The sequence below is a fragment of the Euphorbia lathyris genome, chromosome 9 (assembly GCF_963576675.1).
Source record: "Euphorbia lathyris chromosome 9, ddEupLath1.1, whole genome shotgun sequence".
NCBI lineage: Eukaryota > Viridiplantae > Streptophyta > Magnoliopsida > Malpighiales > Euphorbiaceae > Euphorbia > Euphorbia lathyris.
The window spans coordinates 27,967,006-27,985,410 of NC_088918.1; the positions used below are offsets into that span (position 1 = coordinate 27,967,006).

At 35.1% G+C, this 18,405-nt stretch overlaps 1 protein-coding gene across 2 annotated transcripts; it reads left to right on the plus strand.

The window, feature by feature from the left end:
* Positions 1-1,172: 1,172 nt before the first annotated feature.
* Positions 1,173-9,369, plus strand: LOC136206754 (AT-hook motif nuclear-localized protein 14). Of its 2 annotated transcripts, none has more exons than XM_065997907.1 (6): positions 1,173-1,599; positions 5,483-5,574; positions 6,823-6,954; positions 7,973-8,125; positions 8,306-8,600; positions 8,690-9,369. In XM_065997907.1, the coding sequence occupies exons 1-6, from the start codon at positions 1,236-1,238 to the stop codon at positions 8,752-8,754; spliced, it is 1,101 nt and encodes a 366-aa protein (XP_065853979.1). In that variant the 5' UTR covers positions 1,173-1,235; the 3' UTR covers positions 8,755-9,369. The 2 variants fall into 2 exon arrangements, with proteins under 2 accessions (XP_065853979.1, XP_065853980.1); XM_065997908.1 differs by having other exon boundaries at positions 5,522-5,574.
* Positions 9,370-18,405: the final 9,036 nt, after the last annotated feature.

Here is an 18,405-nt window from a genome sequence, read left to right on the forward strand (position 1 = left end):
AAATAGGAAAAAAAATTCATGCATAGATTAAGGGTGTTGCTATTCACCGTCCATTTTTTCTACTTACCGTCCATTTCTTACCATATTTGCCTTCTTTAATTTTTTTGCTTAAAAAATTGAAAACATTTCTCTCTCTCCCGAGCAAAACAAAAAGTAGACGGAGAATGGATCTGAGAAATCGAACCTAAAACTTTAAATATTTAAATTTAAAAAAAATTCGGAAAATATTCAAAGTTTTAAAAAAATTCCAGAAATTTTGTCTTGGCGGGCCATTTCATTAGAGATGGCGGGTCATTGACCCGCCATCCCTTGTCTAGTGGCGGACCTTTTGGCCCACCAAGGTAAAATTTTCGGAATTTTTTAAAAATTTTGATAGAATTAGAGATGACAATGAGTACTTTATACACGGGTAACCGACACTATCGGACCCTAATAGGATTATCTGTACCCTATATAAAAGGGGTATAAGACGAGTATAAACTCAAAAAAATTACCGTAATGGGTATGAAAATATTCCCATAGGATATCCAGTACCCGTCATATATTTGACGGATGATGGGTAACCAGTTATCCATCCCGAATCCTTTATATAAAAACATATTAAGAGTTTTAGATGTAGGAAGAAAAATTCGAAAGTACAACACACGTATTAATAGTTTGTAAATGAATTATTTATGAATGAGGTAATGGTTTAGGATTAATACGACCTACACGCTGTTAGAAAGTCAAAAAGTATTATATGTATTTGACTAATAGAGTGCTTAAATTATTTATTTATCCTCTATAAAATATAATTTAATGGTAAGTTTGTAATTCCACATTATTAATATATTAGATTGGCAATTACATACTTATCCAAATCTAATACTAGATTATATAAAAAGGACTAAATTTATAAAGAAAAAAAAGACTTATAAGTTAATTGAAAATCATTTATCGGAAAAAGGAAAATAAAATAACATTTTTGTAATCAAAAGAATGTTTCGAAAAGAAGATATGGAAATCCAACGGCCAAGAATGATTGAATTAGAGAACCCAATCTTTAATTTAGTGTCTTCTACATTAAAAAAGTTCAACAAGTCAAACCTAATCCCAACCCAACTGCAATCCGACGGTTAATAATCGATCTTCTTTATTAAAAAACCCTAAAAAATGAGAAATAAAAATCAAATCCTGCAAAAAGAAAAAATAAAAAAATATCTCTCTTTCTCTCTCTCTCTCTCTCTCTATACAAAATGGAACCTAACGAAAGCCAACACCACCTAAGCTCCTACTTCACCACCACCACTCCCGTCACCACTACTCCTTCCCCCACCAATGGCCTTCTTCCGCCGCCTCCCGATGCCGGCGGTGGTCATCATATGGTCTACCCTCACTCCCTTGGTCCTTCCTCGGCGGCTGTCTCCACTGCACCACTCGAACCCCCTAGAAGGAAGCGTGGCAGGCCTAGGAAGTACGGTACGCCTGAGCAAGCTCTCGCTGCTAAGAAAACGGCGTCGTCTTCCACTTCTCTTTCCAAGGATAAGAGGGAAACCGCTTCTTCTTCGTCTCCTTCCTACTCTGGGTCTTCCAAGAAGTCTCAACAGTTGGCTGCTCTTGGTTCGTCTTCTATTCTTTTCTTGTTCTGCGTACTGTTTTGTTTCGGAATATACTTCACCATGAGTTTATTTTCTTCCAAATCTTGTTTTCGTACTTCTTTACTTGGAAATTTGAATTGTTTCGTTTTACATTGTTTTGAATTAGTTAATTCTACATTCACGATTCATACAGTGGATTTTTTTTTTTTTTTGTTTTAATTATTTTTTACGGTTTCTTTTATTTTCACAAAACGTATGGTCTCCAAATTACTGATTCATAGGTCGAATTTTGGGTTGCATCTTAGTATTTTTGTGTTAACGGTCTTATAGGGCCTCTCACGGAATCTTTTGGCTGCTAGAGAAAGCCTATGTGTAGGTTTTTTCATGGAGGCCATTTTTAATGGTTGTTTGTGAAATTGTACAATTTGTGAGGCGCACTCATGTTTGTTCCCCATGGCATGTCTAGTGTCTTCCTTTTTCCCTTCTAATACTGTTTCTTTGCCTTGCCTTTGGGTTATGAGTCAGCCATCTTTTACTATTTTTTTTCCATTGTTTTTTCCAGTATACAGAGTCAGTTAGGTGGTATTTGGAATTTAATGAATTTGGGTTTATTTAACTGCCAGCAATTTTTTTTATACCATTTTTTTATTCTGTGCTTGTACCTTATTGCGTTAAGGGTTTCTAAGAAGTTCCAATGGGTTGGTCTCAAAAAAATCCCCCTCTGATGGGTGACTACTTTCGAATTTCTGGGATTCTATAGGATTTAAGTCTGACTTCCATTGCTTGGATGAAAGTTCAACATCATGTGCAATTTATCTTCTGTTATTGCCTGATGGGCATTCTTTTCCTTGTTCTAAGTCCTTAAAATTCCCGTTTTATTGAGATATATAAAATTTAGAGAGTGGTCACTAATTGCTTATATGATGCGTTTCATTTAATTTATAGTTTCAGTTTGTTCCTCACAACAGCATGCAGGTGAAATTGTCTGTGTATGAATTTTCATTGGCATATGTCATTTGCCAAGAAATTTGAAATGTTGTGCTTGAGGGGTATTATTGTGGTTCTTCACCATTGTTTGTTCGGGAAGCTCAGCATTTTTTTTGTTTGTTGCAAGTTTATGTTACTTGTTTGAACCATTGAGCATGTGGATATCTTTGGTATGTGATACTGTGACTACTAATCCTTTTCTTGTCATTTTTAATGCTATGTTAGTGAGTTCCCCTGTAGCCTTTTTATTTAATACTTCATTTTGAATGCTATTTCATTTGATGAGATGTTGAATTTGTTTTTCTTTAATAATTGGAACTTGTTGCAAATGTTTTGTGTTCCTAAAGAATTCTGGTTAGGCATAGGTATATGAATCTATTTTTTACGTTTGTGTCAAGTAGCTATTAAGGTTGCAAAAAGATTGCTCATCCTGGGCTTAAGGAATTTAACAAGAATATTCTATAATAGAATTTTCAATCCATAGAGCCTTGGCGCAACGGTAAAAACGTTGTTGTCGTGTGACCAGAGGTCACGGGTTCGAGTCTTAGGAGCGGCCTCTTGCCAATTAAATTGGCAAGGGAAGGCTTGCCCCCAATACACCCTTGTGGTGGGACCCCTCCCCGGACCCTCGCTCAGCGGGGACGCGTAATGCGACCGGGCCGCCCTTTAGAGCCTTTTTTCCATCCTAGGTAAGCCATTTTTTATTCTGTTTTTCGGCATTTGCAATGGAGATCTTCATGCTTTGGTACTTTTTATTTACATGTATTATTATGAGATAGTTTTGGGTAATGTTACATTCTGTGTAATCCCAGTTCTTTTATTGGGTTAGTTTATTGTTAGATTTTTGGAATCTTTGTTTAATTCAAGTCTCTGACTATTCTTCAGTTTTACTTCTTTATAGGAATTGGATCTATTAAGTCATGTTGAGATGTACAAAAACTAAATATTTTGGTGGCGTGTTCTTCTACTTAATTCCATTTCCTGTTTGAGTTTTTGTTTTCTTTAAAGAAAAGGAGCAGAAAGAAAAATCTAATTTCAGGTTGATCAGATTTTCTACTTCCATAAAAATTTAAAGCATGTCATTGGTTTTGTCTTGAACTTGTTGAGAATTTTAACATGTTTGCTTTTGAGTGAAGATTCTTGGATTTCCTATTTAAGAACTTTACTTTTTTCATGGATAATTGATGATCAGAAATTAGTTTCGCAATATATGCGCTTCATTCATTATTTAATTATATATAGGATGTCATTTTATGCAGTAGAATGACCAAAGAGTGTTCTGTTGGATTAATATATCAGGGAACCAAATTCAGAAATTGCTTTATTTTTATTAACAGCCTAAAGTCTGAGCAGCTCATTACATTAATCATATGCATCTCCAGTTTAGTTGTATTCGAAGATGGGTGTGATATTATCTAGTGAACGTTTTAAATGATAGTTTCAAGTTTTGTCAATTGCCTTTGAATAATTTGCTAAGGCATAATAAAGTTGTATAACAAGTCATCAGCATTGTTTTTTTTTTCTTGTTGAGAAAAGAGGTTAGTGTATTATACTATTATTGAATTCCTGACATGGATGAATTGTTTCTTTCTCTATTTTTTTCTTCTTTTTTACATGACTTTGATGCAATAGCTCAAGATCTTCTGATTTTTTTTTAAATTATTATAAATCTCTCTTTGGGCAAGCCTTGGCGCAACGGTAAACGTTGTTGTCATGTGACCAAGAGGTCACGGGTTCGAGTCTTAGGAGCGGCCTCTTGCCAAATAAATTGGCAGGGGAAGGCTTGCCCCCAGTACACCCTTGTGGTGGGACCCCTCCCCGGACCCTCGCTCAGCGGGGACGCGTAGTGCGACCGGGCCGCCCTTTTTTTTTATTATTATAAATCTCTCTCTTTGAAGTTGGCTAAAAAAGTAATCTATGTACGTGAAAGAAATCAATATAGTATTGATTCAACAACTAACAAGCCTGTCAATCCTAATTATCATTATATATATATGTTTGGCATTCCTTGATTCATGAAAGTGAGATATTGTTCATCTTTGAGAATTTTAGCTACTTGTTGAGCATTCCTTATTTTTGCATATGCTGGATTAAAATGTTATGGCATCTTATCATTCAATTTTTCTATGTCAAAGTTTCAGCTTGACTTCAAAAACCTTGTTACTTCTTGGACATTCCATTTCTTAAAGCAAATTTGGGTGGATAAATTGTCTACATTTTGAGGTTGTTTGGTTTTGCTTTTCAGAGCAGCTTTTAGCTTTTCACTCCAAAAAGCAGAGAGTATAGTGTTTGGTTAGGTTTATTAAAATCTAACAACTAAAAGCAACAACTAATTGCTGCTAGAAACAGCTACAACAAGAGCAATTGCAATCTAACTGCTGAACTTTGTTTTACAGTAAATTAATGCAAATCAGAAAAAAAAAAAGTTGCACTTCAGATAAGTAACCTGGGGTTTATTCTTGTATTGCTTTGTTGGTAATGCATAAAGCAGCCTTAACAAAGAGATATACAGGACTGATGATACATCAGGTTCTTTTTACTAGTTTTCAAGTTATTGTGAAAATGAGGGCCTTACACCAAGCTTGACTATCCATTTCCTTATTGGTTAATTATGTGAATATCTTTTTCTGGAGGGGTTATCAGTTCTTTTTGTTCTATTCAGAGCAATAATGCTTATACAGAGCAGTTAATTCTTTCATATGATAGTCATGCAGCTGATGATGATGTGTTTATTTTGTCAAATGAACTTTTATATGTAATGAACCTTTCAATTGCTCTTTTGATGTCATTTACAATACCTCACATGTCATTAATTAAGAACCTTGTCATGTTCAAATAATTTTTTTTTTTTTTTGGTTCTATCTTATTTTCTCTCACATTTTTAGTTTTCATGGTTCCAAGTTGAATCTATGGTGTAGGTAGATACTTATGGTTCCTGCTTCTAATTGGTTATTCAGGGAATGGAGGGCAAAGTTTTACTCCTCATGTCATAACTGTAAATGCTGGAGAGGTAAGGAAACTTTCTAATTTATGATAATACTGTTGTTTGTTTGTAATCTGCTCACTTGTACATTAAATGTACATTTGCTTGCCTATATTTTGTAGAAAATTTGCATTTGTCACAGTTGACTTGTAATTAGATAATTGAACTGATTTTTTTTTTAATCGAACATAAAATATCAATCAATTCAAATGGGATTTACAGTTCCAATGGCCAGATGTAAAAACTTGTTTTGTATATCTGATTTCTATGTCAATTAAATGATTTTTTAGCTTTGTTCTTTTGGATTGGTTTAAACTTGGAGGAGGTCCTTGACCATCTTTTTATCAAATATTCAGTTCCTCTATGTTTGGAATTAATCATAAGTGGTCATTTAGTTCCTGTGTCCATTACATGAGCTATGGCATATCAATAAGGGTTTTCTTTCATATTGTTGGTAGTAGGTGACTCTAGCAGGTCATTTAATGGATTAATTGTTAGGCTGTCTAGGGATTTATGTATATCATCTTGAACTCAGAATTTTCTGATTCAGATGCAATTAGATTAAAACAAAGTGCTAATCATAGTTTCTGTTTAGATGTGCATAAGGACCACAAGAGAAGGGTTTGCTTTGTTTTTACTTGAGTTTGTTTGATTACCACATAGCTGGGAGATGGCCCTTAATGATATAGGTAAACCCTGTAAAATGTGTTCTATATCTTTGGCTAATTATTAAAAAAGCTACTCAGTATAAGTTTTGAGAGATGGATTTAAGGAAGATTATCAATTGTTTACTGAAACCAATCTATGCTGGTAACTGTTTATCTGTGGGAGAAGCTCATAATTTATTATTTCTTTAATTAACTTTGTTCCAGCTTCTTTGAATTTACACTTCAACTTGCAGAAGTTCTTCCCTCCAAGGTAGTTTTGTTGTATTATGTGCTTTCAGATGAGAATTCTGTATTTTCTTGCTGTCTCAACCTTTAGTGCTTTACTTTCCACATAGGAAGAATGGTTTGTGAAAAGTTTAATAAAAAAATTGGAGAATGAGTAGATGTTAGGAGGATCCGCTTCTGTGGTGTCTATAACTAGGTAGTTTCGTTCTAAGCTGCAATTTATGATTTGAAATATTCTGCTCTTTTGGTTGTTCTGTGATCATTTGAGACAATTAATTGTCTGTAGGTATGACAAGAAGAATCAAGTTTGGCTACTGATTGTGTGTAAATAACCCTGTTACTCTGTCCATTCCAAATTAATATTATGTGTCATAATTAACAGGATGTAGCCCAGAAAATTATGTTGTTCTTGCAACAAAGTAGACGCGAGATGTGCATTTTGTCTGCATCTGGTTCAATTTCAAATGCATCCCTCCGCCAGCCGGCAACTTCAGGAGGCAACATTACATATGAGGTAATTGTTTAGGAGTGCATTTCACCTTCTAAGTTCTGTAGCCTGTAGGTTTTGGGGTAGGCATCAAATTGAAGTGCCACAGGAATAAGATGCACCTCATATACTATTTTCTTTCGTTAATCGTTTCACTGAGTGCTGCTTACATGAGGTTTGTGGTTATTTTTGTCAGTATTATGATGGATTGTTTGCCTGAAACTTATCTTGTACAGGGCTATACCGCAAGACAATATTAGTACATTAATAGAAAAAATGCATAAAGAACCTAGCATAACTTGGATTCTTTCATGGATTAATGTTGTGATACGCTCATGCATTATCGTCTAGGAATTTCCATCATGCAGATATTTTGACTGGGTTTTGATAAACAGATCCTTAGTTTTGAATACCTCAGAAATGATTAAATCACTCAAGAAGGTAAATTCATTTGGACATATTTGATGGAAGTAATCCAGGAATATATATTCCAGAAATATGAAGTCAGATAGCTCAAGGAGCTCATGTATCAGTTCATAACTACTATTCCAAAATCAGATGACTGGGAAGAATTACGAGAAGTATATTTACTTATTGGCTGCCAAGAAAATCTGAATTTTTTGTCATTGTTCCAATATATTGTGGTTTGCTTGTGATGTCAAGCTTGGTGTGAGAGCGAATATTTACAATGTCCAGTGGATATAATCTATCAAGTGATGCTAGTGACCACAAGTTTGAGAAAATTCAAAGTAAATGTATTTAGTTTATTGATTTAATTGACCTAAAATATTACTTTATATTTCTCCAAATTAGGAGTGATACATCTTTTTCATGGCCAAAAAACCCTTGATTAGCATGTTGCTTGTTTGAAAATGTATACATATATTGTTTCTTTGGAAAGGCTACTTTAGAAACTAAGATGGTTTAAGTTGTGTATGCAAGATTATTGATGTCCTGTCAAAACTAATTGTTTTGCTTGTGGATACAAGATTATTGATGTCCTGTCAACTTATTATATGCTGCATATTCTTAATTCTTCCGTCAGGGTCGATTTGAGATCATTTCACTATCTGGATCTTATGTGCGCACTGATATTGGAGGGAGAACTGGTGGCCTGAGTATATGTCTATCTAACACAGATGGTCAGATAATTGGAGGAGGAGTTGGAGGGCCTTTAACGGCTGGGGGCCCTGTTCAGGTATACTTGTTATACAGTTGTTTTGATTAGGACAAGAATCTGATGCATGATATACTTTAATGACAAGGACACTCATTTCTGTGCTTGTGTGTGCCCACAAGTGTGTGGGAGAGTCCTGGCTGTGGATTTTCCCTCTCCAAATTCAGTTTGGTAATTTATTTACTTATCTGCTGTCTACAGGTCATTGTTGGTACATTTGTGTTTGATAGCAAAAAGGATGCTGGTGTAAGAGTTGATGCTTCTCCCCCGAAGTTGCCTTCACCCGTTGGGGGTGCATCAATCTCAAACATGGGCTTTCGCTCTCCAGTCGAATCGGCTGGGAGGAATCCATTGAGGGGAAATGATGAACATCAAACTATGGGGACTAATCCCTTTATGATTCATCATCGGGGTATGCATATGGCACCTTCAAGGCCCACCACTGATTGGAGGACGGGTCAAGATACTAGAGCTAACACTGGTTATGATATGATGGGTATATTTTCCTATTAGATAGAGACACGGATAAGAGTGACGGGAAGGGAGGGAGGGAGGGAGACTGACTTCTTGTATTTTCTCTTGCAGGAAGAGCAGGTCATGGAGGACATCAATCTCCCGAAAATGGGGACTACGAACAACTTCCAGATTAAAGATTATTTAGGGTTTTGGAAAAGCCAGTTTCCACATCTCTTTCCACATCTCTTTCTCTCTAATGATACAGGCACTTTGACAAGAGAAGCACATGTACAACTTATCTCGCCCTCTCTCTGGAGTGTAACATGGTATATCTATCTGTACAGATTGACTTGCACTCTTTTCTTCTAGTCAACTACTTATGCTTTTAAATTAGAAGTACTCGACTTAAATAAGTCTTAGATTGATTCATACAATTGAAATACTTGTCATTCTGCACATTGCTTGTTCTGTTTCGTATTGAAGTCAGCTGATTGATTCAAACCCTATTATGAGGGAGGTAAGGCATGTGTTATGAAGTCTGATGTTAGTTTTGGGAAACTTGAAGATCTGATATTCTAGTTGAGCTGTAGTCAGTTTGAATATAGATAGGCTGTCGTTTTGCATCTTGTTGCAGAGAGAGAGAGAGAGAGAGATTAGTTGAGACTTTGCATCTTTGTTTGGCCTATTGTTCTTTTAGGCTAAATAAACCATGTCAACGGATTGTGTAGGCATTTAAGTGTAAGAAAAGCAGCCATAAATCTACCAAACTTTTCTGAAAGAGGAATAAATCTCACCTAATTTTGTTTTTATGACCTTAACTAACGGTTGTAGTACCAACCATGAATCTAAAATCATGAAATGATGAATCAATGTGTTGTGTCGGATCCAAAAGTAATAGATAAGGCTTAAACTTGGACCAAACAATCTTGGCATGTGGTCTATTTATTGGTTTATTTATTGATTGGCTTCTTGAACTTATAATGATCTATTGACTTTCAAAGTGACTTATTGGTACATATCATTTCATGTTTTTGTCATGCTGACTTAGAGCATATCCATTTTCAATTGTAAAGCAATTGCATGATGTAGATTTACATTGTCACATATATCATAATTTCAATTCAACTTGAAATAAATTTACATCCTGTAATTGCTTTATAATTGGTATCATTTTTAATTTGTGGGACTAAATTAATATTTGATATAAAAATATTTATATTATTAAATTTAATTCATAATATTAAAAGATAGTAAGAATTAATTTGTGGGACCAAAAAGATAGTAAATTATCGTTTAGCAATTTCTCCTCTTTTAATATGTGAGCATTTTCTCTATTTTGATTGCCACAATCATTTTTTTCCATTACCAATCCTCTTGTAATTGAATATGCTTTTGTAAATGAATATGCAAGGGGTTGGAAATGCTTTTAGAACATTTCACTAACTAGCTATCTCACCCTCTAAAATAATATAAACATTAGCTAATAAAAACTTTATACTGTTATTTGACTATTTATTTTATTATTTTAGAGATCGACAGGTGAGGTGGATGTGTTGCCTTGTTAGTGAGTGTCATGTTAGATTTATATTATTTTGTGTTATTTGAAAAATATTAGGATATATTTAGTTGTTTATTTGATATAGGGACATATATGCTAAAACAGACAAATACAACGATGTATATGTAAATTAAAGTAAAAAAAAAGTAGGAAAGATAAACAATTGTGTTATTTGAAAAATATTAGGATGATATAGGGACATATATGCTAAAACAGACAAATACAACGATATATATGTAAATTAAAGTAAAAAAAAGGTCTAATGCATACCCAGTCTCTTAAAGTTGTCCGTTTTGTTCATTTAACCCCCTCACCTTACGGGACAACCCTTTAACCCCATAAACTCCATAAAAATGGTATTTCTCACCCCCTTAACTTGTCCAAATTTGTCATTTTACCCCTTCTCAACTCATCGAATATCCTATTTACCCCCTTAACTCCATAAAAGTGGTATTTCTCACCACTTATGATCCTATTTACCCTCTTAATTTCATAAAAATGGTATTTCTTATCCATTTATAGTAGTAAAAAAAGTTGAATGGAGAAAGAACGAATAAAAAATACAAATAACAAGAACATTAATATAAACAAGTTAAATACATTATATGTAGGGATAATGTACCGAAATGGGCCTATGATTTTTGGGGAAGTATCAATTTAGGTTCCACTTTTATGGAAAACATAAATATAGGTTTAACGTTTAAAAAAAGTTATCAATTTAAGCTTCGATAACGGATTGTAAGGGGTGAAAAATACCACTTTTATGAAGTCAAGGGGGTAAATAGAACATTCTATGAGTTGGGGGGATAAATGGACAAGTTAAGGGGGTGATAAATACCATTTTTATGGAGTTTGGGGGGTTAAAGGGTTGTCCTGTAAGGTGAGGGGGTTAAATGAACAAAACGGACAACTTTAGGGGGCTGGGTGTGTATTAGGCCTAAAAAAAAAGTAGGAAAGATAAACAAGGAAGAAAGAGAAAGAATAGATAAAAGATTACAAATAACTCGGCAAAAGGACATCCAAATTTAGCTAGTGAGAATGACTATTTATATATTTTAGAAAGTCGTGTCATTTTGTTGGAGTGTCTCACCTTTTAAATGGCTAATTAAATTTGAACAATTAGAGAGTCATGTGGATGCTTTTATAGGAGGTTAATCATGTCATTCTAAACAAGTTCAGAGATTAATAAAATACTTTATAAGTTCATGAAGCAATTGATTTTTTTTTGTTAAAGTTTGGAGGCCCCTAATGTATTAAGTCTCACTAGCGGAATTTAAAGTCTCGTTAATGAAAGAATTTTTTTAGAAGATTTCTTTTCATTGATAGAAAATATACAATTTTAATCATTATCCGGTAGTTAGAATTTGAAAGGTGGTTATAACATGAAATTGCATACAATAAAATATATTTTATTAGTGAGACACTTGAATTGCATTCTTTGGTAAATGTTTGGTTTAAAATTGTACTATTTTGTATATGGATTTAAATTTGTTATCCCTAATAATCATAGAGATAAATTTATACAACATATTGCAGATCTAGAGGCAGTCTTCCAAACGGTGAAAGAGTATGACTTAAAACTCAATTCAGAAAAGTGCACGTTCGGCGTTAGCTCTCGCAAGTTCTTGGGGTTCATGATCTCCCAATGCGGAATAGAAGCAAACCCCGACAAAACCAAACCAATAATTAATTCCCTAGAAGGTCAACGACGTCCAAAAGCAAAACATGAAAATAAACGCCCTAAGGCAATTCATTTCTTGTCCAACAAAGCGATGTATGCCATTTTACAAAAGTTTAAAAGATGCAAACGACTTTAATCGGATAGCTGAGTGCCAAACGTCATTCGAGAAGTTCAAAGAGTTCATGGCATCACCTCCCCTGCTTAGTCGCCTAGTTTCAAGAGAAATGTTGTACCTCTACATCGCGGATGAATGACTCAGCATGGTTCTCATTCTCATTCGGGAGGAAGGTACAGAACAATTTTCGGTCTGCTATGTCAGTCGAATCCTCTGAGACACTGAAACTTGGTACTCCAAGATGGAGAAGCTAACATATAGAGCGGTAATGGCCTCACAGAAACTCAGACACTACTTCAAAAGCCATGTAATCATCGTCCGAACAGAGTTTGCACTTTGTAAGGTGTTGTAAAGACTAGAAACATCCGGGAGATTAGCAGAATGGCTCTATAAAATGAAAGAGTTTGATATCCAGTATGAGCCACGAAAAGCTTTCAAGGCTCAGGCATTAGCAGACTTTATGGTCAAAATCCGGAACGATAAGGAGGCCCCAACACCAGAAGACGCTTGGTAGGTATACATAGACGGAAGCTTGGGGCGAGAAGGAGAAAGCGTCAAGGTCTTCATAATAGGTCCCAAAAAAATAAAGTTAAGGTACGCTGCTTCGCTAATTTTCCAGCATCAAATAATGTAGCCGAGTATGAGGTATTTTTGTAGGGAATAGGATCGTAATGTCATCAAGCCTGATCGGGCTATCCTAAAAAGCGACTCAAAACTGATAGTCATTCGGCTGACAAACAGTTACAAGCAAGGTTGTAAAAAACACTAGGCGCTAGTCGGGCGGATAGTAAAATGTTCAAAAGAGAATTATAATCAAGTAAAAAAACACTAATAATAAAAAATTTTTGTTCACAATGGCTTAGACGGTGCCTAGACGGTCCCCAGACAGCTAAAAATCACACATGGACTAATCAGAGAAAATCAGGATGGGTTCTCGATTTCGAGTGCTTAGGTGGTCTAGACGGCTTTGTTTTTTTAACAACGATTACGAGGCTAAGTAACAAATCATGAAGCAGTACCTTTCGTTAGTTAAAGAGCTCATCGATCTAGGAAAGCAAGAAAGTCACAACCTCGGGTTGCGAAGGATCCCCCAAGAGAAAAATTCTGAAGCCGACAGGTTGGCCAAGGCACCAGCAATGATAGAAGGCTAAAAAATCTGCCCCCACCGGATAAAGAAAAGAATCCAATCCAGCATAGACAAAATCTAAGTTATGGTCATTGAGATAACTAATAAGTGGTTCTACCCTCAGACATACTTTGGGAAGACCGAAATGAGAGAATAAAGTTAATTTGAAAGTCGGGCCAATCGCCATCATCGGGGAAGCCCTATATCATCGCTCCTTCAGCCACCCCTAGCTAAAATGCATAGGCTTCACCGAAGCAAGCTATATACTCCATGAGATCCATAAAGGAATGTGTGGAGTCCATGAGGGCAGCGACACCCTGGTGAGGAAATCTAAGCTCTAAGGATTCTACTGGCCTTAAATGGCCCAAGACGCGGTCAATTTCATAAAGAAATGCGTGCCCTACCAAAGCTATGAACTAGTGACTAGGTCCTCGGTCTCAATCATGAAGGTCATCCAACCATCTTGGCCGTTTACCACATAGGGGATTGACATCACGGGATCCTTACCCGAATTATCTCACCAAAGGAAGTATTGATCATCGTAGTAGACCACTTCACCAAGTGGGTAGAAGTAGAGCCGACTTCCAACATTACTTCGACTTATATCATCAACTTCGTTAACTGGAAAATCTTAAGCAAGTTCGATGTCCCTCACACTATACTCACAGACAAAGAGAAACAGTTCAACTATATTGCTTTCAGAACCTACTTCAAAAACCTACAGATTAAAATCCATTTTCCTCCGTCTCGAACCCCAAGGAGAACGGGACTGAGGTCACAAATAGAACCATCGTGCAAGACCTCAGGAAGAGGCTAGAAAAGCTCGACAACGAATGGCTTAAATAGCTACACACTATCTTATGGGCCTATATGACAACACCTCGAAGAGCTACAGGTGAAATGCCATTCTCACTCACATCCGGGTCGAATACTTCGTCCCAGTTGAGATAGGAGCGACCAGTCCTTGCCAAAATTTCTACTCCAAAATAAACAACGAGGCCAACATGAGGCATTCGTTGGATCTCCTCGAAGAATGAGAGAAAGAGCCCTCATGCGCATGGATGCAATATATGCATAAGATCAAGTCCGTCCATGACAAGAAAGTCCGTTTACAATAATTCTTCTTGGGCGACCTTGTGATGCGCAACACTGAGGCACCATAATCCAAAAAAGACAAAGGCAAACTAGGAGCCCGATGAAAGGACCGCACCAAATAACAAAATATGTAAACTTTCACGTATACAAGTTAAAAGAGTTGGATGAAACGACAGTCCTCTGGATCTGGAATGCCAACGCACTCAGAAAGTTTTACCAATGAATGCCCTTCTCAAACCGCCCCATTCTATCCAAATAATTTTTTTGGTTGTAGTTGTTATTTCAACGTCCTATCTACACAGATAGTCGAAAACAAATAATAAAAATCACATCATTTATTTATCTTCGCTTCGGCTTTAGTATGATTGTAAAGTTCCATTAGATTATATTAAAGGTCAATCATATGCATGCTACAAGAATTTCGATCACAATTAATCTCTAGTAGAAAAGACTCTAACAAACCCCTCTTGAACACATAAACAACTTCGAACCCTTCGAGGCTCACATCTACATCTATTTGATTAAAAATCATAGTATAAAGATCGTAGCAAAAACTTGGAACTTCAATTAGAAATTGATAAGAGAAACAACTGAATCAAAACTAGTTTATATTCATTAAAGTATAAAACTTCTTTACATTAACAAAGAACAACAAAACAAAGCTAAAGACTCATGAAGAACACAAAAGAAACACCAATAGAGATCCACTCCTGGCCCCGCACACGTAGTATAAAGGGAGTCAAATGGAAAGGTGTCACTCTAGATAAGGTAAGCGAAGGGGTACAAGGAAGCTAGGTTGCTAACCGTATATGCACACTCCCATTTTAGATCAAACTCAACAAACCGACTCATGGACCCATGTGCAGCTTTAGTAAGCTCATTTCCTTCCATTTGCCCGCTCCTCGGTTGGGACTTCTAGAAATGACGGAAGATGTCCCTACTCAGTCTAATAGCCTTGCTAGGAACAATCTTCATAAAAGCCCGATGCTCCACCCAATAGTCAAAAAAAGCATAGGAAAAATAAAGTGAAAATTCTCCCAGAATGTCCACAACGTTGTTTATAAGAGGAAATCGCCGCCCTAACTCAACATGTTGGGCATAAATACCCAACAAACCACAGCGGATGGTGTTCACCTGGAATGAAAATGAGGGGATGAGATGCACACCCATCATCAGGATGATCATCAAGAAATGACTGCAATCTCTCTAAGATCAATATAAAAGATTGCTCCTCAGAAGAATCAAAATTACTTGCGAAATCGACAAAAAGAAGAAGTAGTAGTAAGAAGGCAAAGTAGACGAACAAGGAATGAAAGAAATGCACCTAACACCCTCCTCCTTTTATACTGCTCAGAAGACAAATGAATTGACATGCACCATGATCGTTAAAAAGTAATGATTGAAGAGAATTAAGAGCACCTGGCGCGCCCCCTTAAAAAATGTGAAACTATGTCACATAGCGAACAAAGATGAACAAACTATCAACTCGAAAGACGTCCAAAAGCATAGAAAACGTGCTCAGACAAATGCATTTATGAGCAGTCCAAGCGACAGACAAATCAACTGTCAGGAGCCTGTATAACCTCCTTACTAATTCCTCATTTCTCTAAAAAGCCCAAAATTATCAAGATCAAATTCCTTTCCTTCAACCTATGAGGAACCAACAAGTATAACGTTTTCCAAAGTCAATTCTTTCTCAACCTAAAGAACGATAAATTAGACTCGAGGAGGGACATCTGATATCAGACGAATATAAACTCGCCATGTGACACTTATGAAATCCAAACCAACACTCGGAGAAAGAGAACACTTGGCGCCACCATATCAAGACTGGTCAATACGACTCCGTATTGCCTCAATTCAAAAAGTCTCAAAAGACCCAATCAAGGATCCACCCATTACAACAATCACGTCTGATCCTGTGAATCACGAACCTAATGGGTTTGAGGGATATTGGGTCCCGATATCCGGGCGCACGTTCACCTACAACAGGTGACACATAACACACTCTGCTCTGAAACTCATAATCATCTTTTACATGTCAATCACAATATAAATAAAATAAGCACAACTCAATATATGATATTCTATTCATTCATTAAGCTTACCTTTTATCTTTGGTTTTGATTTACTGTTGTATTTATCCTGAAATCTTACTCAAACTGATTTAGACGTTAGAGAGGGTTAGTCGGACAACCAACTTTTTTTACCTTAATTTTGTCTAATTACATATTTCCAAGTTAACTTGCAAGATTCCACCACATCATTATCCCATTAATAGATGCCTAACTGAAATATGAGGGAGTGAGAGGTGTGTTTGTCAAGAGGGATGGGTTTGGTTGAAAGAAGGGAGGAAGACAAGTGTTGCTTCAAAGAAATATGGAGACACAAAAAGGAAAGAAGTAGACTTTTGTTGCCTTGTCAACAAATATGCGCTGTGCATAAATCTAATGCAGGGTTGGTGTTGGTCTGTCCAATTAAATTTAAACACATCCAATAGAAATCAATTGAGTTGTTAGATTTTAAGAATTGAAATGCCAACTTGTTTCAGTTTCATAGCATATTATGCACTTTTTCTTTATATATATATAACAAAAAATAATAATTAATAAATGGTATAATACATCTTCAGCTTGAAGAAGTTGTTCAAAACTGCAACGGACCCTAAACTTCGAAATGTACAACTAATCTCTTCAACATCCCGTGATGCCACATGACATTTGAGGAGTTATTTATTTTAGGGTAAATAATTTATTAGTCCCTTACTTTTTACCTAACACACTGTTTAATTCCATTATTTTAGAAAATACATTATAAGGTCCATATCTTTTGTCACTGCTAACCCTTTGGTCCTTCTGTCTATTTGCATAAACAGATAGACCAAAAATAACAGAGTAATATGATTATTTTGTATTGTACTATAGCTTTCTTGAAAGCTAAAATAAGTTCGGTCAAAAATCTAAAAAAATAGACAAAAAGGACCAAAGAGTTAATATTGACAAAAGTTAGAGACTTTATGATGTGTTTTTTAAAATAGAAAGACTAAACAGTGTGTTGTGTAAAAAGGTGGAGACTAATAAATTATTTACCCTTTATTTTAAATAAGCAAATTAAGGAGGTAAGTTGTAATGTTTTGAAATTCATGAGTCAGTTATAGTTTTTAGACAAATTAGAGAACCGAAGATGTATTAGGCCTTAATAAAACATTATTAGCAAAATAATTCATAATTACTCTCTTTTCATATTATAACCTTTCTAGAAAGTTGTATAGAAATTAAAAATATTAAAAAAAAATTATTCTTTTTTATTTATTAATTCAATTATTTATTTATTTTATAATAAATCTATTATTCTAATTAATCTTCATAAATCGATGTTTTATATAACGACTCAAAATGTACTATGTATTGTGAAAAAATAAAAAAAAATCTCAAACGGGAGAGTATATTACTAGGTGGGTTAATTGTTTTGTCTTCAAAATTGAGCAAAATGAGGAATGTTTTAGAGTAGACATATGGGCTAGGCTTGGCCTAGTTGGGTCTAGATTACGTTGAGCTCGGACCAGGCTATCAACTATTTTCTAGCCCAACTGAGCTCAAGCCACTAAATTATGATATTTTTTTTTGGAAGAGATTTTTTTTTTAAACAGTCAAAATTTTTATTTTATTCTTCTTTATTATTTAATATAAATATAAATTTTGATAAAAGCCAAATAATAGAAAGATGCTAATAAATATGTTTAAAGTATGTTAATTGATGTTATTAAATATAATAATAATCTCTTCCAAAAAAATATAATAAAATTTTTAAAAAATATATAATAATAATTATCGTTGATGAAGTTGAAGTTTTTTTTGAAACGAAGAGTGTTATTAAGAATCAGCTTCGAGGGCGTTACAAGTAAAAATAGAAAGGTATGCAACCAGACTCCATGATCAGACTCAGACACAACTGTTCTTGCAACAATATAAACAGTGTTGTTCACAAATCGATTAACAAATGAAATACAACAATTAACTATAGATTGTATTAAATAGTAGTAATCTCCTACTGTTAACTCAAGAGATGAGTTATTTGAAGGAGAGCGTATAGAGCACTGACTAAGAGTTGAGAGTCAGGTTTCAAGATGATGGTTCGCCAACTGTTACTCTATATATGTTATACTAAAAATATAAAATTGGGGATTACAAGTCAAAGTCATATAAATGGTAAGGAATTTTATAAGATAATAGTAAATATAATTAAATAATAATATTAACTAAAACAGAAT

Bases quoted from the DNA above. Each gene is read 5' to 3' on its own strand.
- LOC136206754 (XM_065997907.1), top strand. From the start codon at position 1,236: ATGGAACCTAACGAAAGCCAACACCACCTAAGCTCCTACTTCACCACC. The intron at 5,575-6,822 runs GTAAGGAAACTT...CATAATTAACAG, and splicing joins TAACTGTAAATGCTGGAGAG to GATGTAGCCCAGAAAATTAT. The intron at 6,955-7,972 runs GTAATTGTTTAG...TTCTTCCGTCAG, and splicing joins GAGGCAACATTACATATGAG to GGTCGATTTGAGATCATTTC.